Source organism: Lutjanus erythropterus, chromosome 1 (assembly GCF_056507025.1).
Source record: "Lutjanus erythropterus isolate fLutEry1 chromosome 1, fLutEry1.hap2, whole genome shotgun sequence".
In the NCBI taxonomy this organism is placed as follows: domain Eukaryota; kingdom Metazoa; phylum Chordata; class Actinopteri; order Lutjaniformes; family Lutjanidae; genus Lutjanus; species Lutjanus erythropterus.
Window position 1 is genome coordinate 36,628,748 of NC_139317.1, and position 26,140 is coordinate 36,654,887.

At 39.8% G+C, this 26,140-nt stretch overlaps 1 protein-coding gene across 2 annotated transcripts in view; it reads right to left on the reverse strand.

Moving 5' to 3' along the window:
- kctd15b (potassium channel tetramerization domain containing 15b) overlaps nucleotides 1-25,769 on the reverse strand; it is a 38,355-nt gene extending 12,586 nt beyond the window's left edge. The window contains exons 1-4 of one of the 2 annotated variants that reach the window (XM_084721070.1): nucleotides 24,975-25,769; nucleotides 22,097-22,272; nucleotides 13,143-13,287; nucleotides 4,351-4,656 (exon numbers count right to left, since the gene is read on the reverse strand). In XM_084721070.1, coding sequence (XP_084577196.1) covers nucleotides 4,351-4,656; nucleotides 13,143-13,287; nucleotides 22,097-22,272; nucleotides 24,975-24,983 — 636 coding nt within the window. In that variant the 5' untranslated portion in view covers nucleotides 24,984-25,769. The other variant, XM_084721062.1, reaches the window with a different exon arrangement.
- Between the last annotated feature and the right edge of the window lie 371 nt (nucleotides 25,770-26,140).

The window sequence follows — 26,140 nt, forward strand, 5'->3', positions numbered from 1 at the left end:
GTGTTAGTCAGATGCGCTCACATTCCATAACCAGTCTCACTGGTAAACAGAGTGGGAAAATGTTGTGTTAGTTGATGCGGCCAATTAATTATATTGCAAGTCATTTAAAAATCTATAAAAGAAGTATAAACCGGTTTAGGCTGTTTGAGAAATTGTAAGTATGGTATTAAAAAATGCAATACGTGTATTTCAATTGCCTTGAGCGGTGTTATATTGGAGTCTTTTTAAAAAAGGAGCTGTGTCTTAAAAAGGAGTAAAGCGTAAATTATGCATATCATTTTCCCCCCCTTTCCATTCCTCTTCTTCATCGTTTCGCAGGAAAACATGGCCGCAGTCCACACGTGCTTTGTCCCGCTCGCTCGGCTCTCCTGCCTGGAGGTGGTCTCTCACACTGGCAGGAGGGTGGTGGAGGTGTCAGGGTGCACTAGCCTGCCTGGGAGAGGCTCCCTCTGGGTGCTGGAGGGGGGAAGGCTCCTTCTATGTGTTGGCCTGTTCGTGGCTGTGGGCACTCGAGTGTGTTATATCGAGCCCGTGGTGTGAGGCTGTTATGTTTCCCCCCCGTTCTCCCTCTCACAGACCTCTCTGGGTAACACAACTGTAAAACTAGTTTTCTGAAGTTTTTAATGTCTTACTGCTCTGCTACACACTCAGCTTTAGACATGGAGATTATGCATCTCGGTCAGACTGTCTGTTCGAGAATGGTATGCCATAATAATATTGATTACTGTGACATTATATTTTGTGATACTGTATTTATGCTAAAAAAAACCCCAAAACACTACCACATGCAAAGATTTGTGGCAGTGGTTCATTTTGCGTTGTGTTTAAACAAGCTGGCTTCACTGCTCTGAGAGAGACCTCATTTACAATGTAGCCAATTACATAAAAAAGTGAACTTTTTAACTCAGATTTTACACATACGGCACTGTATTCTTTATACTATATCAGTTTTCCTAAAAAAATATAGCAATTTAACTATCACCTTGCTTACACACTGTAAAAAAATATTTTCAGAGCACTTCAGAACATACAAACTTGAGTTCTTTTAAGTTGTAGTCTTCTGACTTGAAATGATGAATTGAATGAATGTACTGTACTGTGAGTTCAGTCAACTCAATAAATTAGGCTTCTAAAGACAGATGATCAGCATATTAGCTGACTTCTCAGCCAAGGACATTTCTAGATGGGGTGATGAAATCTGGTTGGTTATTTGTCCAGTGAGAGGTAGGACGTTAGTTTCAAGCTATTATTTGATGTATTTGAGTGTTTTTCTTTCTTTTGTATGTAGCATACTTATTATTTTTTACAAGGTTAATTTAAGCAGCACAGTTTCTTTTTGAGGACTGAGGAAAAATAATTAAATATGGAGGCTTTATGTTATGTTTTTATGGTGCCACTCTGTTGTGTTGTGATTGTAGGACTATTTATCTTTTAAATAAAAAAATTAAACACAGGAATCTTAGAAACTATAACGTTCATAATTAAAGTAGATATGGTACATTGTTGTGTGTGCACATGCATACACCCCTGCTCACAGCATACACTGTTTTAGTGTAAAAGGAAATCAAAATTGTTGGTAAAGTTTGTCCGTGAGACTGAAGAGTTGCTTTAACTCAACATGTTAAGCTTATTGAAACTATTCTCTCAAGTACAACTGAATTAATATTAAGTTTATATGACTAGAACAGTTTATTTGTTTTAAATAAGTACTAGATTACCTTATCTTGTGTTTCAAATTCAGGCTACATAAAAATTTATAGTAGCCTAAACACAAACTCATAATATAGCACAATATATCAAATTGTAACCCCTCTACTGTGATATGTACCACACCGAATCAAGATTCTTGCCAGTACACAGCCCTATAACATACTTCAAACCAAATTTACTGCATGTAGTGTGAGTTCAATAAAAAGATAATGAGCAGCCACATAACACAAAGCACAGGACAGGCTCAGATTTCACATCATGCTACAGCCACAAGAGCCACTTGGAAGCTGTGACAGAATGAAAAACCACACACACTGTGTACACCTGTTATTACCTCTGGTAATCTCTTGACAAACTGACTGTAGCTCCATCAGAGTACCTATTATCTCAGTTAGTGACAACAAGCTATTATCTCTACTGTGGCAAAATGCAGTATAAAAGGCTACAAATCATGCCAACTGCCTCACAGCAAAGCTTGGAGGTGGGATTCAAGATTATAGACAATGAAGAAAACCAGCGTACATTCCAGCCACTACACTGGTTAGTGACTTGAAAGTAAGAGCTGCAAACTGACACAGAATATCTGTACTGACAGACAGTCTCCTCTCCTTCAGCAGATGCTAAAGCTCAGTAACACTAGTGGAGCTGTATACAGTGGCCATCAAAGCGCTGGCTGTATGGCACAAATGCCAGCCAGGTGTTTAAGTGTGTATGAAAGTGTTTGACGGCTGGTGGTGAAAAATGTTTCGCTTGCTCAGCAGAATCCTTTGGTTGATAAATGAAGGTTAAAATACCGTCTCCACTGAGACAACATGCAGAGTGTACACAAGGCCACAAATCATGTTGACTGACTCACAGTGAAGTGGAATCTGCGACCCAGGGTTAACCTCACACACAGCGCTCATTCCATAAAACACTGACGGTGCCAAATCAAACTTAAACAGATTCAGAACTACAGTGTCAAGACAAACATGAGGAGGGTGCCATTGCAAAATCGTCTGGAGACGTTCATTTAAAAGACTCGTCTTCGCTTCATGATGCAGAAAAGATTTTATCATTGAAAAAAATAAAAACTAGCTAAGATCCTCAAAGTTAAAATATAGTTTGTATTAGGACATGCTTCAGCACTATTGTATCATGGTCACATGCTACAAACACATGCAATACATAATGTGTTTTGACATCAAATTTAACACCTTATGCATTAGCTGGGAATATGTTATTTAAAGTTACTGTACTGCATGGTGCCAGTTAATGTTTTCCTTACAGTATGTTTGCCCTTGTATAAGCATTTATTGTGTTGCATGTGTCCTTTGAGGTTGTTTGTATCAGAACCAGATATCTCTGATCCAGAGCTTCACTGTTTCTCATACTTGGTCTGTTAGTGTGAATTCCAGAGTCAGAACCTGGGACTTGTTCTGTGTTTAATTTCATCTCAACAATCTCAAAACTCAGGACTGGGGTCAGGAAGCATCCTGACAGCTCGGGTGGTAGAGCATGTGCCCCATGCAGAGTGAGGCTGAGTCCTCTGCAGCAACCGTAGGTTTGATTCCTTGGTTGCGTGCCTTCCCCCACTCCCCCCATTTCCCAGCTGTCCTATCACAATAAAAGCATAAAAGGCCCTAAAATAATAATAATAATAATAATAATAATAATAATGATGATAATAAAAAAAAATTCAAGACAGCTCTGTGTGCACCACTTTCCCATTCTACCTTTAAACTCCAACAAATGGAAGCAAGTTGTGCTTCCTAAAGCTCAAGACTGTCATTTCTGAGTTAGAGCTGCTGTCATTATCACAGCCTCTGGTTTTAACCTCTGTCATGAAGCTTAATCAAAGCTTTTAGAGCACTTCATTTAGTTTACTATTTAGCTATTTCAATCACAGTATATTTCTCTAATATTCCTAAAATGTTTTTTTTATTTATCTGGTAATGCATGGTAGTGACATAAACATACAAGATGATTTTTTAAAAGTAAAATTATAAATTTTTAATTTATGAAAAAGGTCCAGTGTGTAAAATTTATTTATTGGCAGAATAAGGTGGAAAACAACTGTATTTTTCTAATTGTGTATATTCTCCTGTAAATAAGAATTGTTGAAGGATGTGGAGGGTGTGGGTCCTCTTCCATGGAGGGCACTATGTTGTCTGCCTTGTTTCTACAGTAGCCCAAAAAAGGACAAACAGAACATGAGCTCTAGACTCTTCTGCACAATTTTCATGGCCACCATAGGTTTACCTATATGCTTGGAAGATGAGTGTTTGCAATCTGCACACTTACCGCTAACTGTCACTAAATCCTACACACTGGTACCTGAACATTGAATTTAAACTAGTTTAACATTATCATATCTTATATTACTCCTGCAAAATCATAATCTGTGTTAAATACAGGGTTAACAGTATTTTCCTCATATGGTGTCACTATAATATTACATATCCTCTTGGCTTTTATCAAGCTTACTTTTGCCAAGTCAGTCTGTGCAGAAGGACAGGGTATTTGTTGGATTATCTGTTCTGGGCTGGATTTTTTTACTTGCTGTCAGCAGAATACTCATAATACACTAACATAAGGAACACCACACTGCAGTGGGGGAGCAAAAGCACACCAAACAGAAGGTGGTTTCTGGTGTGTTACCTGGACGGAGTTGAGCCTGCAGTAGCCATTGAGGGGAAAGCGGATGACGTGCGTTGGGTCCTGGTTCCAGCCAGCGTTGACTGAGTTACACATAACGTCTCCAGTCTCAGGGAAGATCTCCTCGATGAGGACCTTCTCCCCGCTCAACGCGATCCTCTCGCCCAAGTCGGGTGTGACACGGACCACGAGGCAGTCGCAGGGCTGCGCCATCCGTCGCTGCTCGCGCTCCTGTTTCCAGCGCTCCAGCTCTTTGATCATGGGCGTCAGCTGGTAATAGCGCGCCTCCTCATACAGCAGGTGGAAGTCCTACACAAGCAGAGGAACATGGAGATAAGTGTATAATATATGTGTGACTAACACACAATGAGTCTCACTACATTACAGTTCATCACCAAGGTCATCGGGACAAACACTACACATGTATAGTACTGTGCAACATGACAGTAGAAGGTATTTACAGGGTATCCTCATGGCTTCCCCACGGCAACTAATGACTAAGTGTCCTTGAGCAAGACACTTAACCTCTAATTACTCCAGGAGTGCTGTTCAGGCTACATCTGCACTTTGACCCCTCCACAGTAGTGAAACACCAGTGGTGCGGTGCAGGCATGCACACTAACTAAATGGGAAAACAAATAACTCCTGGCAAAATCTCCTACAATATTTCTGAATATTCTGAGGAAATGCATTTGTATTTGTGTATCAGATACCACCAATGCCCTCACTGTCTGTTATAAGAAACCATTAATAAGGAGTACTGTAGGTCAACGTACGTGTAGGTCAAATTGTTACTGAGGCTTCTCATTAAGTCACTACTGTAAGAGTTTAAATATATACTATTAGACTCATTCTAAGTTGATCTGCAAAACCTTTGACAAATACCCAAAATTTGAATGTTAAAATGTGACCTTTGATTGCCTTTGTGAAATTAAAGGCATAGTTTGGATTATTTGATTTGGGGTTGAAGCTAAGCAATGTACTGCTGTGGATAGGGTCAGAAACAAAAGGTGTGTTAGACACTTAAAAAAATGTCCACCTAAGAATATTTTCACTGCGTTATGTTGCTGTCAGACAGCTCTTTTGACCAGAAATTGCCATTTATACAAGGCAAATGTTGCTCTCCCCAAACCAACCAGACTCCATAATTGAAATCAGTCATTTTACCTCACAGAACAAGGAAGTTGCTGGTCTTCAACTGCCTCAATCTGTTAGTTTGTTTGTATTGAATGAGAGCTAACCTTTTAAAACACTGAAATCTCACAATAATACACACATACTAGCAGATCTAGGCAGCAGCAGAGTAGCAGGTCCCATGTTCTGCAAGTTAAAATGACAGATTTTGCCTATGGAGACTGGTTTGCTTTGGAGAGAGCGATATTTGACTTGTATAACTGGTTTTCCCTCCAGAAAGGCTGGCTGATGGTGAGGTAAAGTACCAAGAATATTCTAAGTATAGTATACACTTGATATATACACTTGACTGATATTGATATTTTTTTAGGTTGACCTCTTTTAAATGGCTAAAAAACCTGACCTTGTCTACAGCCCTACGTTGTTTAGCTTTTGTGTTGATACTCCTCTCTGCTTCTTCAAACTGGGTTCGTGCCTACTGTAAGAAATACACTGACTATTGTAAGTACCTCAAACAACCCAACATCAAATAATCCAGACTGTTTCTTTTTAGATTTAAAGAATTTAAAGACAGGGCAGTTCAACATCTCACTTGTTACCATGTAACACATCTTCTGGAGAGAAGAACAATAAACCAAGATCGACAATGGCCTGCGACCAGCGGGACAACACACTCAATAAACAAAGCATAGCCATGCTGCAGCTCTCCTCCACAGTAGCTCTTGGCAGAGCCGTGCTAGCCTTTAGCATGTTTTAGTGAGCTGACTCCAGAAAGGCCGTCAGTAGGGCTCCAGTGAAGTGGGATGGTGCATTCCTGTGTGCAGACAGTCTGCAGCAGATTGTCTGCCTCTCCCTCCTGGGCAAAGCTTGCTGGGGGCCATTTGCCCCTGTGCTCTTGCCTCTAATTTCCCACAAGACCAGATGGCACCATCATTCACTGCTACCGTAGAAAATACATGGAGGAGGAGGTTCACTATTGGAGGCAGACGGGAGGTGAAGAAAAAGATATGTGCAAGTGAACATGAGGACAATCATCAGCCAAGAAGGATTTTAATGTATTCCTCACATGGAGGGAGTTTTATGTTAATGAGGCTTGTGGCCCGATGTTAAGCTCCTATTAGAACAAGATTTAATTAGGTTACACCTAAATGCTGCAAATCTTTCTGCTAAACAATTAGTAATTAATAAATCTGTGTTCTGATTAGTGTTTCACAGTGACAGAGAATGACAGCTTAATCCATTCTTAGTTTACCAACTTTCATCATTCAAAGTTTATTCTCAGCGATCATGTTTGCTCCTGGCTATAGTTTGTCGGGTAACATGTTATATGACGGTGTGCATAAGACTATCATAATACTGTCATAGCCATGTCATGACACCTGTCATGAATGTCATGAAGGAATCTTTATGAATGCTGTCATTAAGTATCATTTGGTCAATTAGGTAATTGTTCTCAGTTTTAATGCAAAGTTGACATTGTGACATATCTTTTTATGGCAACCTGACATTAACAAAGACAACATAACCCATCAATGTCTTTGTCATGACTACTTGATATTATCAGACTAAAAGACACTGTTTAGCTTTATGTGTTAAGATTTACATTAAACTGTCATATGCGGTTGGTTTTGACATCATTAAACCATTATAAGTGTATCATGGCTATTTTCCTTGACCTCAAATAGAGTGGTACATTTTGGACTTTTGTCAAAAAGATGTCATTAAATGTTATAAGGACAGTTTGACAAAGACATTGAAATATGTTGTTTTCATGGTTAACGTCAAGATGTCATAACAAAGACATTTTTGTCTCTGTTAATGTCAAGTTGTCATAACAAAGACATCTCAAACTATTTCAACCTGGAATCAAAAATAACATAATTGACTGAATGACTTTTGAATGACTTAATGAAACCGTCATAAACATTTAAACATTAGAGATTTCTTCATGTCCATGACAGATGTCATGAAATAGTTATGACAGTGTCATGACAGTCCTGTGCCTGCCCCTTCAAATGCAATTGTGAGAAGAATATTTTCCTTGATCTAAAGTGAATTGATACATTTTCGACTTGTCATAAAGATGTTATTAAATGTTATAAGGCCAGCTTCACAAAGACATTGATAAATTATGTTGCCTTGGTTAATGTTAAGCGATCACAGCAAAGATACTTTTTTCTTGGCTAATATCAAGCTGTCATTACAAAGACATCTTTGTTGTGGTTAATGTCAAGTTGTCATAACAAAGATATTATTGGCCTGATTAATGTCAAGTTTTAATAACAAACACATTGTTGGCCTGATTAATGTCAAGTTGTCTTAACAAAGACATCTCACGCAATGTCAGCTTGGAATTAAAAATGACATAATTGACCAATTGACTCTTATAGTCAAAAACATTTATAAAGACTCCTTCATGTTTATGACAGGTGTCATGACATGGTCATGACAGTCTTATGCATGGCCCTTCAAATTAAAATGTTACCATTTGTTTTTGTGTATGGACACTGTCTCACCACAGCAAACAACTGTCTGTGCATTCGGTTACATATTTAACAGCTACAGATAGAGGTTGTTGTTCATCTTGGTGCAGTGTGAAGTCTAAACGCCCTTGAAAAGTGAGACAATGTGTGTATTTGTACTGCGGAAACAACATATGTTTCATATAGTCTGCATCATTGGTGGCTGTGGGTGTTGGGTGCCGGAGCCGCCAGGGAGCCCTGATCTAAAAAGAGTTTTTCCCCTTCTCTTCTCCGGACCACTGCTGGGGATAGAAACAGAGCATGGCAGCAAACAGCATATTCATTAACCCTGCTGCTTCTCTCAGACTGTTTAGCCTTGAAAAAGCCTCTCTCTCTGGTTTACCCCGTCATCTAAGCTGCGCCTTCATCTGAGGCGTGTGAACGACACCCAAATACAACTCCATCTGGACGAGCGTTGACGCAACACATCTTAAGCTCACGGTCTAATATTTAAGATTTCAGAATGCGAAAGAAGAGGCGGGGAGCGGGTCCTTTTTTCCCTTTTTCTCTCCCTTTCTCCATGTCTTTTTCTCTCCTGGCCCTCTTGCTGCAGCTGACAAAACTCATACTGAGACGCTCCCCTTCAGGCAGCTCTCTGTATCAAAGTGTAGCTCCTCATCCTTCACAGGTCTGAAGCCATGGATGGATATGTTTTTAACAGGGGTCTGTCTGCGAGGCACTTTAGTCATCCTGAGCAGCGCAGAAAACAACAGAGTAATCCTAAGCGCTGAGGTGAGGATGAGAGGGAGACAGGGCCAACAGCTCCGTCCTGGCTGCTGGAGCTGCTGCTACTGCTGCCAGCTCTACGAGACAATTCATCCCCCAATCCTGTGTCCAGACAGCCCGTTTGAGCTTCAAAATAATGATCCGACCTGATCGCCCACCGGCAAGGCAACATCTCAGGGAAGGACAGAGGGAGGGAGAGACAGAGAGGGAGGCAGGGAAAGAGAAAGAAGAGGAAGAAAATGATGGAAACTGTCACTATGAGGGAGTCGGAGGACTGATAAAAACCTGGGCAGAAAACGGACACACAAGTAGAGGCTCACAGGTTGTTGATTAAATGGGCCACCGACAAAAAATCCAGCCCACTCGCACTCACAAAAAATAAAAACATTAGCTCTTTCCTATTATTTTTAGCATTTGCTACCCAGAGAAACAAAATGTTATTGATTTAAAGTGAAATTCAAAAGCCTGACGCAGAAACCACTAACTCTTAACGGTTTATAACCATGCCCTCAATATGACTGAGCATTGCTTACACTCTTGTGATTAATTGTACTTTGAATAATGAGATGAGGGAGGATATTAATAGTGAATATTTTGTTCCACTGATGTAGGCTGAAAAATTTCTTTTCCTATTCTGCTCAGACTTTCACATTGATTTAGCAAAACACACAGTGCCGTGGCTGCCAGCAGCAGAACAGACCCAGCCCTCTGGCGACGGCAAGCCTGATTGTGTTCAGATAAGGACATGCTCAATTCCGCCTCGCACTATTTGCATTTTTTTTTCCTCCCCGGCTTCACGCAAATTGAAAGGTATGCAGATCAACACGGGCTTATGCGAGGGGATCGTAATGAGTTGAAACAATGAAGCCCGGTGCGTTCTCTTCAACCGCAGTGCCTGATTGGACTGTCAAGACTTCACAGGAAGGGAGGGAAAAAGCATGAATAAGAAGGGTAAAACTAATCGGTACTGAGTCAGACCATCATTTGCAGAAAATATGCAGGGCTTTCATGTCATGTTCTGTTGTCTGAGGTTTGGCTCCTGTTCAGACTATCCGTGAGGCCTGGAGAGTTTGCCCCTGGCTCTGTGTGGCTTGGCCTCGCCTTGTTCACTCGTAGAGAATGATGAACAAGCGCCAGCCCGGTGGAAAGGTCACGCAAGTTAAGGTGGAGTAGAAGTGAAGAATAGAATACACCTAGGAAACAGTATCACTGAATAAAAACCTTGAACAGGAAGGAGCTGTAGGCTGAATATATAATAATTCTGACAAAGCCACATGTGGTTGTGTGGATACTGTGAGACTAACTCGCTAGTAATGCCATCGGTTTGGTTTAAAGCTGCGCTAATGAATAATTTTTATATCAACAATGGATTAAAGGCCCAGTGTGTAAGTTTTACAGGGATTTATTGGCGGGATATGGCAGAAATGGAATATAATGTTCATAAGTATCATTCATATCATCACCTGAAAACAAGAATTGTTGTGTTTTCATCAAATCAGACTTCACTGTTTAAATCTATAGAGGCTGGGGTTCCCTTTCCATGGAGGTCACCATATTTCTACAGTAGCCAGGAACGGACAAACCTAACACTAGATCTAGATATGACCTTTTGCATTTTATGTGAGTCCTGCAGGATCTCTACCTGCTCGGAAAGGGGAGAGTTGAGGCAAGGTGTTTGCAATCTGCAAGTCCACCACAAGATGCCACTAAATTTCAGCACATTGTCAAAACACACTGGTTTATCCATGAGTTGAGGAATTTTATATTCATAATCAGACTACCAACCAGTATCACGTACTTCAATTATCAGTGAACTGGATAGTTATTGTCTTTTTTTTCATTTTTATTCAACCACTAGTGCCAGCTGGCCCTGTTCTTGTAGAGTACCTGATTTATTTATTTTTTTTTACTATATATTACCTAACACTGTCATTTTTGACCCAGTGCAGTACACCCTATTTATTTTTTTATTTTGTAAGTCCACATAGCTGCTTTTAAAATGTTGATTTTATGACTGCCAACTTTACTGTTTTGGTTCATTCTCATTGTTGTCAACAGCAGAAGCACAGAAATCGTGTTTGCATTTTACTAAATTGCTTTCATAATTCCGTTGTAGTGAAGCGTAATCACCACTGCGATCCGATTCAGAGACGGTGTTTCTCTGAGTGAATCAAACATTACATTTATGCACTGCACTGAAGTCACAGGGAGTCCAGGGATAATGTTCAATCTCCTGTCAGTGGTTAGGTTTAAGCAACAAAAACACTTTGGCTAGGGAAAGATCATGATTTTGGTTAACTGGTAATGAAAAAAATCCTGTCTCTCAAGTCAAAGCTGGCATTTTCTGATATGATCATGAAAGAGCTGAATAATTCCTAAGTCACTCTGAGTGGATAGTGTACTTCAAGACTGCCTATTTTGGCAGTAAACAAATGAAATACAATTTAAATGAACATTTTACAGTTACATTCAGTGTCAGCATTTTTGCAACATGCCAGGTCCATTAATTATCAACATTTCCTCATTATGTTCTGGAAATAATCAGGATTTTTAATTCCCTTGAAATGATCTGCTGTTGCAAATTGTTTGTATATAGATGTGATTTCTAGGTGACAAGGCTGCTAGAAGGTGGCTGTTTTAAATGAAAAAAGACCAGATAAACCAACTGAATGCTACCTGAATGCATGCTCATAAACAAAAGCCGACAGACAGTGTTAATGACTAGCTAGTTAATAATTTAGCAGCATTTTTTCATGAACTGGTGGAGAACAAACATGAGCTAGAAGGACAGTAAATATTGCGGTTATATTTAGCAGGTGGCCAGAAACACAACTTCAAATAAATGCTGCTGTTGCTCCATGTCTTATAAGTAAGTACCAGTATTATATATATCAAGTATAACAGCTGCTAGCATACAAAATTTTACCATTTAGCCCAGTATTATGTCAGCTTCAGAAAGATTCATGAAATTAAATCTAGAGATTTATGTATGAATTCTCTGTTCATGAATCCTCTCTATTGTTTTGACAGTCATCTCAACTTTCAAAGTAATGCAGACGCATGTATTAGAATGAGTGAAATTCTACATATGGAGAGAGTCAGGTGGATGGATTGGTCAAACAATCATTCAGTTTGCTTTGGTACCTGTGTGAAACTAGTAAGGAAATAGCTATTTTCACTCAAAACATTAACTTGTCCTAAATCTAAGCAAGCAGTTTTGATGCCTAAATCTACCCAAGGCCTTTATTTTGTAAAGTAAAACTGGACTTGAATATTTATTTTTGCTAAATTGACCATGGAATGAGAACCACAGCGGATTATACATTAGTTTGAAAGTCATGCTGAAAAACTGAAAATCTGTTTTCATGTAAACAAATCTAATAGATTCAATTTCACGACAATTTTACAAACTGATGAGATTGTGTTGTAACATTTTACGCTATTAAGTTGGGACTGAGACACACAGTATACTTTGTGATCAACTTGTGTGTATTTGTCTCACCAGTCACCTAAAACTAGGTTGTAATGAGGCAAAATCTACAGCTGTGTACATCTGTAATAGTGGGTTAAAAATTATTTGATAAAGTCTGACAGCATTACTACAATAACAGACATAATACACACTGTGTGTGTTCATCACTTACAATAAAACAAGAACAGGATTCTTTCATGCAGATGCTAAAACTGGAGCCAGGTGTGTGCAGCTTCAGTAGTCTAATATGGGCCAAAGCAGATTCAATGGCCCACAAAGAGTGAAGCGCGAGCGCACAGATGCATGTTAGTGTGTATTAAACTGCAACAGCAGCGAGTCCCTGACTGTCAGTGAGACTTCCTGTCTTTCTGTATGGGAGTCGGTCATCAGAGTGCAGGGGGAACAGAGGGGGGTGTGTGGGCTATTTCACCTGGGCTCACCTCTATAGAAACCACTCTGAGTGAAAAACAACAGCTCAGGGCTTTGGCACACACATCGTCGGGCCATGCTCCAGTTAGCCAGTTAGCATTTTACCTCTCCACCACTGTAAATTCAGTCTGTTCCATATTTCTCCCCCCTTTCCTAAACTTTCCTAATTACTGCTTATGCTCATACTACAGGTAATTAATGTGTTGAATGGGAGGCGGGTGAGTCTGTGTTGGCATTGTAAAAACAGAACTGGCGGCTCTGTTGTGGCATCAGGTCTATTTTGAAAACAGGCCACCCCAGAGAGGGCAGGTAAACATTAATAAATACAAACATATTCACACTTTGGTGTATCATCTTGAGAAAAAATCAGGAATTTCACACAATACTGCTGCGAGTCTGGGCAGATGGCTCAACATACTCCAGCTTTTTATGTTGTTATGTTGTTGAAACTGTGCGAGCTGATGGTGCAGTCAAGTACACACAATACAGTATGTTGTGGTGCAGATATATACCTTGAAGTCATCTGGAAGGAGCAATTTGCTGGTCCTGAGGAAACTGAGAATGTAGCGGAATATCTCGCCGTCCCGATCTATGAAGTAGTGCTGCTTCAAGCTGTCCAACACGATGGGCTCGGTGCCATTGAACAGACGACTGATTCTGAAAATTGAAATACACACACACAAGCGCACGCGCACGCAGGCAGCCGCACACACAAACACACACACACACACATAATGGAATGAGCAGCTCCCTTCAAATGCATGAAACAATTACCCTCCATTTATTTTTCAATTTTATTAGCACTAAGCTTGAAATGCATTAGCATCCCAGGTTGAAACAAGGGGCTTAAGGCACAGTTCCTCCATTCCAGACTTGTTTGAAGTGTCCCTTCTGCAGAGAGATTATAACAACACACACGCTCGCTGCTTGTACTTACAGAAATTAATGGCATGAATGTAGCATTACAGCTCTATTATTCCATCTGTCAGAGGGCTGGAAATGAAACAGAGGTAGGAAGTGGTGGAGGTCCACATACTAATGTGAGGAGGACATCTGGAAAAATATTTTACTTTTACAGTTGGACTCTGTTATGGATGTAAGAGGACTTTGGGCAGCTGCAACCCTACTGGACTATTACAATTTGTGATAACATCTATCGCATTCTCTGTATTTTGTTTATGTGAGACACAATCGCATTACTATGTAATTCTCTCTGTAAAATGACAGTTGGCTTGAAGATAAAATCATGACTCTTGCATTATCCATTTAAAACTATATTTATGTTTCAGGTGAACAAAACTTAACTGTAATCTCAGCCACATTTTTATGTGTAATTAAAGCTAATTATTGAAAATGAAGTCAACATAAAGATGATTATGACCAGTGACTGTCCAGCTTAGTATTAATGGAAATCCATGGTTTTGCTTGGCAGCGCAAAAAAATAAAATAAAATAAAATAAAAATAGTGTTTTGCACCTACACTAGTGTATATCAGTGCGTGTACAGTTTCTCTGGGGCTGACAGGTTTTCTCAGTTTGGTTTGGTTTGCATTATTAGTCCAGAAATGTCATTAACTGAGCTTCATTTGACATCGTTTTGTTTGTTGTTTTGTTTTGTTGAATCAAGACAGGTGGACAAGAGCAGTCAATATGCAACACTAATTCACACTTCACACATTTCAATCATTTTTCAAGTAAAAAGTTAAACGTGCTGGTTCCAGCTTCTTAAATGTGAGGATTTGCTGCTTGTTATTGTCATTTATGACAGCAAATGAAGAGTCTTTGGGTTTGAACTGTTGGCTGGGATCTGGGAAAATATGAAGAACATCTTTCACAGTTTTATTGACATTTTACAGAACAATTTATAGACGATTATTCGTGCATTGGCAGCTGAATCGATAACCGTTAGTTGCAGCCCTACAAAAGAGAAACTAACAAGAGAAACATGAAAATAACATTACCCGAAATTCCATCAATAATATTTTCCTATTAAGAACACTGTTACTAATTAAAACAGTAAAGAGATGACTGTGATTAAGCTTTTACCAAATACTGACAAAACTTTGGAGAAATAATAAGCCACTTGTTGCTGCCTTTAATGTCCCACAGTTAACCCTTTCCACTAGTGTACTGAAAGATTAAGGGCTTCAGCTGAAGTTGGCTACAGGGGCTCATCAAGGCAAAGAGTGGAAATTGCTGTTATCTTTAAACTTTCATCACACCATGTTGGCTCTGTGCCTCGAGATACCCTTGGACAGATATTCATTTCCCCTCGTCTTTGTGTGGTTTTCCTGCCGCTTACCTGCAGGTCCCTCTCTCTGCTGGTGTAATAATCTCATCTGAGCACCTCCACTCAGTCTGTTTGTTCACTCCAACATGCTAAATAACCCTATTCAATAATTTAAAAACAGTTTTTTTAAAGCATCTCTATAATATTGAAGATTTGCATGAGTGTTTTCAAGTCTTTGTGAAACTTTTGTACCCTGAAAGCTTAATTTTTTGTAACTCTGAAGTGCAAAAATCTGCTTTAATTTTGTGACTCATTTTGAAACAAAACTCCCTCAGCAGAGAAACCTGGAATGCCTGCGCAGTGTAAACAAGTCGTACTGGTGATTTACACAAGAAATCTGTTGCACGTAACCTCCTTAACGGTTTCTCTGCACATTTCCATCGTCTTTCTGGGAAACAGCTCTTGGCAGGGCGCTGCGTTGCCGTTATTATCATCATTTTGATGTAATCAGCTCTTTAATCACAGTAACAGCTTCTAGGTCGGCTGACAAAGTTGTATGACAAAGAAAATCGTAAAACCTATTTGCAAACTGCTGCACACACATACACACACACACGGCACTGCCTGAGCACTGGCGTTGTCAAACTCTATTACAAGACAGTGGAAGGGGAGCCGCGGTGGGAATGTCAATGAATAAACAGCAGGGCCAGCTTTGCTCATTTTACTGAATTTACAATCACAATCCTCGACTTTGTAAAAGTGTGCAAGCTTGTATTTAATGGTTGTATCAGGTATCTCCTGACCCCGATGTGTCGGCTCGACACGCTGAAGCTATCATGTCAAATTCACCCTGTCTCTCCTTCTTTGACTTGACTGTGTGAAGAAGCAGAGCAAAGATGGTTCTCCCTCCCTCCCTCTCTTCTCCCCTCCTGCCATCCATCCCCTCTCTCTTCTCTCTTTCACTCTTTCTTTTCTTTCTTTCCCTCCCTCCGTCTCCATCCTTCTCCCTTACTCGCTTTCTCTCTGGAAATCGATGCAAAATGCTTTATAAAAAACCAATACTCATCTCCCTGTTTCGCCCGAGGTGTTCCTTTCTCATATGGTCTTGCAATTCTTCCAGCTAGAATTTCACCATACCCCTCCAGGCTAACTCTGTTTTTCATCTCCACTTTTTTAAAAAGCAATTAAAATGCTGCCTGTTTTTCTTTTTCTTTCCCTCTCTTCTACTCCCTTCACTCTCCCTCTCTTTCTCTGTTGGTCTCCTCATTTTTTTTCCCCTTTTTCTGTTAAATCCCTGAATTGGGGGTGTGGGTGGGGGGTGTTTTCTAACAGGTAAGGAGAAAGAAAAGGGAGAAATTAAGAGAGAACATACATAAATAGACAAGCCAAAAGAAAAAGAAAGATAAAAATACAGAGAACGGAAGTAAAGAAAGAAGTAAAGAGAGAAACAAACACTATGTGAGAAGACAGAGAGAAATGGAGAGAGTGGGAGAAAACAAGAAACTATGACAGAAAGAGTCAGGGAGAGGGAGGGAGGTGGTGGGTGTGGGAGGTTATCAAGGACAGGAACAGCTCAGATCTCCCACCCCAGCGGTGCCAAGTGAGGGCAGGCAGCGGGGCAGTAGGTGGGCAATATCTGGCAGGATGTTCGCTGCAGCAGCTACAGTACAGGCCGGCCAGCGGCTCCGAGCTGCTGGAGACGTGTCTGCGGGAGGTGGGAGGGGGACGCAAGCAGCGCAGGTATCACTGATTTTTACAAGAACTGATGCTATCTGGAAACTGTAACACGAATGGATGCCTAATGATCGCAAGACACAGCGAAACAAACATGCTCAGGGATCTCAGGGAGCGTGTCCAAGGGCTGCCTACAGTAGGTTCTGAGGAGTTATAAAACTGATCAGTGTTTAAACTGATGGTTCTCAAAAAGCTCTCAAAAACGGTGTGTGACAAAAGTTTCAAAACAAGAAACGCAATTCTAATTTTACTGAATATTATGACTTAAAGAGAATATACAACAATGAATGTTCAAATCAGGTCCAAGTGTAACGCTTAATACCTTTACACGTTTCTACATTTCAATACTAAATCAGCAACAGCAACAATAATTTTCTTACAGGGCTCTCTGGGAATACATGTCATCATGCAGGGCTCTATAGAACTGCAATTATTACTCACTTAATTAAATAGTTTTCAAGTATTTAATTAATCATACATTATTTTGATAATTGATTAATCATTTTTGAGTACTTTTTAAGAATAAAAGTCAAAATTTTCTAGTTTCTTTATTGCTCTCTGAAAGTGAAGTGAATATCTTTGAATTGTGGACACACTAAGCCGTGTGAAGATGCCATCTTGGGCTTTGGGAAAGTGATAGATATTTTTCACCATTTATGGATTTTTTATAGACCAAACAACTAATCGAGTCATCAAGAAAATAATTAATTGACAAAGGAAATAATAAGTTGCAGTGCTAGCTCCACTGCTCAGTATTTGTCTACATGGGCCCATGATGTTCTGTAAAAATAAACAAATTGTTTTAACTTTAAAAAGTTAGTGTCTGGACTTAAAATCTGAAGTCGATTGAATTTGAAAAGACAAGTTGAGGTAATTTTGTAATGACTCACTTTTCTAGTGGTATAAACTTGATATTAATTCAGTTGTACTTGAAAACATGTTCAATAAGCTTAAGATATTAAATTGAACCAACAACTCTTCAGTCACACTGACAAACATTATAAACAAATTTGATGTCTTTGTTACAATCAGTCATTGCATGCTGGGAAATCTGCTAATCTGGTGATCATGTTTCTTTAGAAACTTGATTTAATGAGAACCTATGTTTTTGAAGTGTTCCAAGAATAAATATTAAAAATCTTATGTTTAATTAACTTGAATAAATAAAACTTTTGAATGTATAGTAGATTAAGTTAATGAGAAAATATTAACTGATTTCACTACATTTCTGTATGACTTTTTTACATTGTGTAAACTACACATACATTGATAAACCTGTTTTTAAAAACTATTTTAATGATTTGAACAAACATCCAAACTCTTTTATGTGTTATATGTGCTGCTAAAAATCATACTCATCTAATCTGTTATTTTGGAGCTGCATAACTTGACTGTCTTGAGCAACAATTAGTTCTCATTATTATTTCATGTTTAGTGATTAAAACTAAAAGTCTTATCACACAGCTAATTTTACTTTAGATCATAGCAGTGCATTAGCACCATATAGACTCTTTTAAAAGCAAAAACACCTGAGGGCATGTTTAGAATTGCTAAGAGAAAAATTGTGATATTAACCACAATTAGTGAAAATGGTCATTTTTGCATCACAATTTTAATTTGAAAAAAAAAAAAAACCAAACAAGTAAAATCATGATGATATCTGTACCAATCAAAACATATCTGAGAACAAGATTTATTGGCCAGCAAATCTCTGCAGCACTACAGTACTTCATTATAATGCTGTTTATCACACATTTTTCCTTTACAGCTTCTGCGAGTTGGATACTTCACTTGGCAATATTGTAATTTTGATAATATTTTGATAAACTGTACAGCCATAAATGAAATGGAACAAAAATGAAAGTAAATATAGCCATTTCTGACACAGTAAATGATGAGACATTGTTTGCTATGTTAAATATAGCGATTCTGGCTTACAGAAAAGGATAGATACAGAGGACCCCTAAAAAAGCATGAATCCCACACAGATCTATTGCGTCTGGACACAGAGGACTGGTCTTCAAAGAGAAAAATGTCCAGTGGTCCTTTCAAAATAGTTTCCTTGTCTCTGGAACATTTCCCCTAATTTCCTCAGCTTCTGTTCAAGTGACTGCTCAGACTGTCCTCTGTGAGAGCTACACAGAGTGTGCATCAATGTTTCATGACCCCTGTCCCTTAATATGGGCTGCACAGAAGAAGATGAATAACCACACATTAGTTACTAGACTAACTTTCTCTTGGCATGCTACATTATTTAGGGGCCAATCTATTAAAAGTAATCATCAACTTTAAACTCTTTAACCCTGCTCCTTTGGTCGTCACGTTCTCAGCTCCGCCGGCGTGCCCCTGCTCCAGACCGGACATGGCCGAACACGGCGTACATATACGGCTGTGCCAGTGTAATTGTTTTGCTTTCTGCTGTCAGCCATTATCCTAATTCACACAAAAGGGCCCCTCCTTCCACTGGCTCCAGTGGAAAGTGGAGCCCTGAGGCCAACTGTACACTGAGGAGGCTGAGAGAGAGAGAAACAGTGAGTGTGTGTGTGTGTGTGTGTGTGTGTGTGTGTGTGTGTGTGTGTGTGTGTGTGTGTGTGTGTGTGCGTGTGTGTGTGCGTGTGTGATCCAGAGTGAGAAAGACACAGAAAGAGAGGGAGCAAAGGAGCATGTGCGAAAAAGAGAGGGAGAGGAAAGAGCTCTCCAACTAACACTCATATTGGTATCCGGTCTTTACTCTCACTGTAAAAACAGTGTTTGGGTGCTCTGACATGACTCTGTGCTCCATTTGCATGGTGCCCTCTGTGTTTCCCCCTATGAATAACTTCTTTGTAAAGTGTAAAGCTGCACCAGGGCATAAAAATTAAAGAAATACAACAGCAATATACAAAAAACAAACTGACATTAAAATGAAAGATAGTCCTCTCTCTCTCGCCAAACAGTTTTGATTGCAGCTTCAAGAACATGATGATCCGAACAACATTAGCACATTTGATTAAAACCCTGAACAGGGCAAAAAAGACGCCTTAATAACAAAAACAATCCTAAAGCCTTGTCTGGGATGAGCTTTATTTTTCTCATGACATGTTACAAGCAGGAATAAAAGGGGAGTTGTCAGGGATTTCCTGTCAGCGGACTCTATGAATATCAAGACTTTATTACCAGGGGATTATGTGGATTGTTTCCTGTAGCCAATTTGGCAGATTTTCTAACAACCTGGTGAATGTTTACCTTGGCCCAGATGGGACCCTGTCAGCTGACAAAGAATCAGAGACTGTATAATGTAATGAGTGACGTGCTGCATTGGAGGAAAAAGCAGGGGGCCTGAAACATCCCATAGATTTAAAGGGGTGAAATCCATATAGTGGAAATGAGCAGAGAATAAGGCTGGGTGATATGGCTTATAAATAATATCTTGATATTTTTAAGCTGCTCTGCAATATAAGATATATAACTGGATATATGAAATGACAAAATCAAATATCACAATCCAGTTTACCAAATACCTCAGTATCAATTTTTATCAATATTGTGACAGTGAGGGGGGATGTGAGGGATGATTATCGGTGCTTTCTTAAAATATAAACACAATGAGATTTTTGATAAATAATCATCAGTAATGATAATAATATAATATTTGTGGTTTGGGTAAAAGCAAATAATAAAGCAACTATAACAGTCTGGTGAGTTCAGAAAATTACATGACTTAATTCAGCCTTTAGAACCAGGAAAAGACAACACTTATACCATATCATGATTTAACAATATCCAAAATTTAAGATGACATCTACAGTCTCATATCATGATATCAATATAATATTGATACATTGCTCAGCTCTAGTAGAGAACAGAGATATTTTCTCATTAGTTGTGTGTGCTTGTGGCCAGAGCTACCTCCGGTGGTGTCACCTTGTTTGTGGATGGAGCTAAAAACGTGAATAAAGTGGGAGGGTGGATTACCAACAGCTCTTACACAATCTGAATCATCATGACTAAATCTTGCAATGGAAGTGAATCAAAAATAAAAAAAAAGCCTGTTTGCTGTATGCATGAGAAAGTCAGAAGCCTGAGAGACAGAAGGAGTCCCTTTCTTTTCCTTTTTCCGTACAAATATTCAGTGTAAAGGCACAGCAATTAATAAGTGAATTAATTATTTGTCAACTATTAAATTAATCACCAACTATTTTGATAATCGATATATCGTTTTGAGTCACTTTTTAACAGACAAAAGTCAAAATTCACTTCGAGTCCAGGTTCTTAAATGTTAATATTTTCTGGTTTGTTTACTCCTCTATGACAGTAAACTGAATGTATTTGGTTTGTGGACAAATCATGACTATTGAGGAAATCGTCTTGGGCTTTGAGAAACACTAATTTTTCACCACTGTCTGATATTTTATGGACCAAACAACTAATCAGTTATTCTAGAAAGTAATCAGATTAAATGACAATGAAAATAGCGAGTTTTACTGCAATATAAGCCATGTTATAGGCTGGTCGAAAGATTATAATGACAACTATGTTGTCTATACAGTATTAACGTCACAGATCTTTAATTATAATACTTGGATCTTGAACATGTGTGTTTGATCACAAATAATGACTAGAAGATCTGATGGTGATAAATACTGACTCTAAAATAGCCAAGAAAATCAATATGTAACACGCCAATGAGCTGGATTTTAATCAGAATTGAAGCTGCCCCACATCTGCTTCGATAACAGGGAGACGGACATTTACATCATTGTTTTTCCTCCAAGGATTCCTAACAGCACCCTGATCTACTGACCTACCCCCCCCCCCAAAAAAACCCAAAACAAACAAACAAAAAAACCCGAACAAACAAACAAACAAACAAACAAACGAACAAAAAACAGGCTGTAAAAGGGGCTGTGCAGTGCATACAGATTCACACAAACACCATTCAAATCAGGAGTAAAACATGTGAAACTCTTCTTGCCAGCTTTCGACAGCTGCTGAATTTTTATATACAACAACCACCGTGAGAAAGCAGATGAAAAATAAAAGCCTTGGAGGTATTTATGAAACAATTAAAATAATCACAACTAAAACCAATAAAAACAATCAAATTCATCATTTTAAAGCCACAAGAGTTTAAAAAATAATTAAAAGAAGAGGAAATGTCCCCAAATGCTTCTGAGGGCAACTGTCACTGTAGAAGTTGCAGTGCAGTTGTCCTAATGCCAGTCAGTTAAATGACTTGTTAAGAGAAAAAATCCAATAAGACTTAATTAATATACCAGTCAAATAATGTAATAATTAATTTAATGACTAAAATACAATATTAAGTAGTGATACAAAGTGATTATAATGTATCTGAAGATTTAATTTAGACATCAAATATAGAAATTCATAATTGTCTCATTTAAAACAAAAGCAAGACTACTCACCAGTATGCCAGTATTTTCTTAATAATTTCGATGAATTAGATAAAGGGTATTGATTAATAAACTTACTCCAGCAATGAGGCTAAAAAGACGCGTCTTACCTCGAGTCTGGGTACTTGGTGAGAGTCGCCAGGCTGCTGGTGTACATGTGTCCCCCGACATCGATGTGCACCGGGGCGTTCGCCTTGGTCAGCTGAGCCGGCAGAGGGATCCCCTGAGCGGCCAGAGGAGAGACCGGGGACCGGGTCAGAGAGAGCCGTGACATGCTTCTTCCCTCCTGAAAGCAAGTGTACAGAAAAGCCATGGGAATAAAGATGAAGAAAAAACAAAACAAAACAACAACAGAGTGATCCTACACAGGGAAGCAGGTAGTATCCTTTCTGGATGCTATCAGATCACTTCCATGTCTGTCTGGTCGCATATTTAGCCTGGAAATTATTGCCACCGCTCTAATTAAGTATGTTTGCATCTTTTCATGCAGCACCGGAGGCGAGGATAGGAGGATGCTTATTAGAGAACAGGGTGAGAGAGAGAGAGAGGGAGGGAGAGAGCGAGAGAGCGAGAGATGGACGGATAGAAAGACAGAGAGAGGGAGGAATGCTAGGTGTCAGCCTCCAGGGGAATAAAACAAACTGCTGCTGCAATATTCTAATTAAAGGTCGCCTTATGTGTTAGACGTGATGCGCCCAGACACACCAACCACCAATCTGCGAGCACGGAAAACACGGCGGGGAGGGAAGGAGGGAGGGGGGCAACTTTTTCCTCTTAGTGCACACACATACACTCAAAACAAAAGATTAAGGTGATGGCTCGTCATGTAGCCACAGATACTTGTGAAAATAAGTTTATAACAAACGTGCGTAAAAACGCACCAGGATCAAGAGAAAGAATCATCCCACTGTCCACATTAACAGGCCAAACTATGAAGTATCTTACTCCACACACTCCATGTATGCTGCGACTCAATATCAGAAGGAAGGTGTTTTGAAATATTGTACAAAGTGATTAAAAACTCACTATTTAAGGTCAGTGAGTTGCGGTTCTTTGGGAGCGCAGATTTAGGAGAACAGGGGAGCCCTGCTGGTGCACACAGCGGTCAGCACGGAGCTGAGGGTGATTAGCTGCAAAAATTTTTGAGAAAATATTTTTAATTCACTTCGATACAGCGCCATTTGATTCCACAGTGCTTCTGTAAGCGCAGGGGGAGGAGGCGATTATCTCCAACTTACTGGTGCGTAATTTGTTTGCCAACAGCTGCAGGTGTACCACCACCTAACCTCAGACTGACCACATTTTAATGTGACTCTGTTAGAGTGTAAATCATAGCAGGACAAAGTATCATGTCAGAGTGGTTTATGTTACATGAAAATTTGAGTTTTTAAAAAGAGAAAATAGAACAAATTTATGCTGTTCTTATTAAATGATCACTAAAGGTCACAGTTTCCCCACTTTATCATCTGTTACCCTGCAGGCTCTGGTTGAAATGCAAAATGTACAGCAAAACTTTAAATCATACTTCTGAGCTACATAAATGAGTTAAAATATGGTTGATATTTCATTTCATCCTTCAGTAAATCAACAGAACTGCTCCGTTTGTTGCTGCACACATGGACAGTTTTACTGTCAGATCTGGTGAACTGAAGGCCGTTGCGAAAGTCCAGATCAGACCCTTCAGGCTCTGAGAGAAGCGCCTCTGGGCACGAAGTGAGACTGGAGGAGCTTTTTTTTTTTTATTTCTCAGGGTGTTGCCCCTCTCTCACAGCAGTATCATGTTCGTTTAATACGATTACAGGAGGACGGGATTACATTTCAAATCCCAGGAAAAGGGGGGAAAAAACTTGGAAAGACTTGAGAAGAAGTTTGGGGTGCATTACAAGCCGGACCGTCCCACTGTAACACACAAACCCGCACAGGGACACACACACACCTTCTCTGCCTGTCTCTCTTTCTGTCTCTCTCAACCAACCAATCAATTAACTGATTAAATTACGTGGAGATATAAAAAGGAACATATGGAAAGAAACAGACCCATAAATCCGCTCATTCACACAATAAACCAGAATTTAAACCATTTCACACAGAAAGACACATAAACACACTAAATAAGATAAATTCCTCCACAAAATCACAGTACAGCAGCTGAATAGGGATCAACTTTCTCCTCAGAGCTGCTGCCTCCTTCCTCTGACCCTCTCCAAAGCTGTGGAGCCAATTTCACAATCATGACATCCACGTATAATAATCCTGACACATAAAAATCACCATAAAAACGGATACGGAGACGTTTGAAAGGGAAACAATCCGACACAACATCCCACTCCAAAACGAACACTACAGTATAAGCCTGTGCTCTCTGCCTTTAATTCTCCCAAATACTCAATATGGCGTCTTATTCGTGCTGTACAATTAAAAGCATAATCCCGACACGTGTAATTCATCAGCCGCTTGATAAAACCCACACGTGTTAACTGTCCAAGAGAAAAGAAGCAGGAAAAAAAAAACATTTGGGTCGAGCAGGATTCGCGTTACTCTTAAATACCAGTTCGACTACTATACTCATCGAAAACTGCACTGTGCGTAAAAACATTGGATTCTGTAATATGAAATTTTTCACCCTACCGTTTCAAACATTGTAGGGAATCCAGAGGAAATCCGTGCCGGCGGTCAGTCCCAGCTGCTTTCCGCGTAACCCCGCAAAAATTCTCAAATATTTATCTCCAAAATGCCCCCGAGTTTGTGGTACAACTACGGCACCATCCAGCTCCGGCACGAACCTACACACTGCCGCTCGGGAAAGCCAAGTGTTTGCTCTGTATCCCGCTCAAAACTGCTTTTTTCAACTATATAGGCGGCTGCGGCCGGGATGGACTGCTTTGCAAAGGGTCTCTGTGGCTTTAAAGGCTCTATTTGCAAGGCTGCCTCGACCTGTCCTCACCAAGCTTCTTTGTACCAAAAGAAGCGCACAGGAAGCGTCCTTACCTTGTACATAGATGAGATGATCTCCTTCCCCTTCTCTGCTCTTATTTGGATACGCGTAAAAATGTTGCGCTCTTGTTGGAATCCTTTCTGCTTCTTGTCTGCTTTTTCTTGCCTAAATGAAACTGCCCCTGTGGTTTGTTATGAGAAGAAGAAAGCCAATAATCCGTCTCTAAATAACAGAGCAGAGCTAAAAAAGAAAATTCTTGCTCCGGGCTGCCCAAGTGCCTCTGGGCCAGGGATTAGGCTACAATTAGCTCAACTCCACTCTCTCGCCCAGGCAATTTTCTCAAGGAAGAAAACGTGATACCCCCCTATTCCCGAAATTATGACTGCACAGATATAATAACTTATCTTATTTTTTCCGGCAAAAGAAAAGTAGATCGCTCCCCTTAACGGTGTGAAGTTGTGATTTTAGATGGGGGTAGGAAACCTAACAGGCAACTGTTAGTCGCTCAATAGATTTACAGCAGCAAAAAGCAGATTTTAATCATTGTCATTTCGTCTGATGTAATAGTTCCCCAGGCAGTTCCAGCTAGTAGGCACACATTTCCATCTCCATCTCCAGCCTGAATTTAAAGTTTAAAGCCGGGCGAGCTGCCATAGTCCTTCACTCAGGCAACATGCAATAAAGGCGCAGTAACTTGTTGATAAAGTCCCAGTAGGAAAATATGTTGAAAATGAAGAGATATCCTTGAACCAATATCTTTCATGCGGTGATTTTTCCCCGTGTCCCCGCTCCCCTCTCTCCTTCTCTCCCTCTCTCCTCTCTCTTGCCTTAATGTCTGGAGTTGTAACGCCAAATTTCCTGCAGGCCATTAAAATCAAATGACGTCTATGGACATGCATGCATGCTGCTGCAGAAAGCGCCCTCACAACCTGCCTGCAGCCAAATGCGCCATTTCAATTATAGCGCAGGGCTTAGATGGAGATATCTGCCCAGAACACCCCCCCCCCCACCCCCACCCCCTCCTCCTCACTCTCCAATGAAAGCAGGCAGCCTCCAGACTTTTTGGAAAATAAGATTTTTTGGCTGATCGTTGTTATTTTGCAACATATAAAAAAGGAGACACAATGCAAGTGATGAAGCGCTAAAGTGGTGCGCCAATTTTGCGACCGAGTGAAGGGGGTTAGAGAGAGTCAAGCAGGTGCTCACACCAAGGAGACGA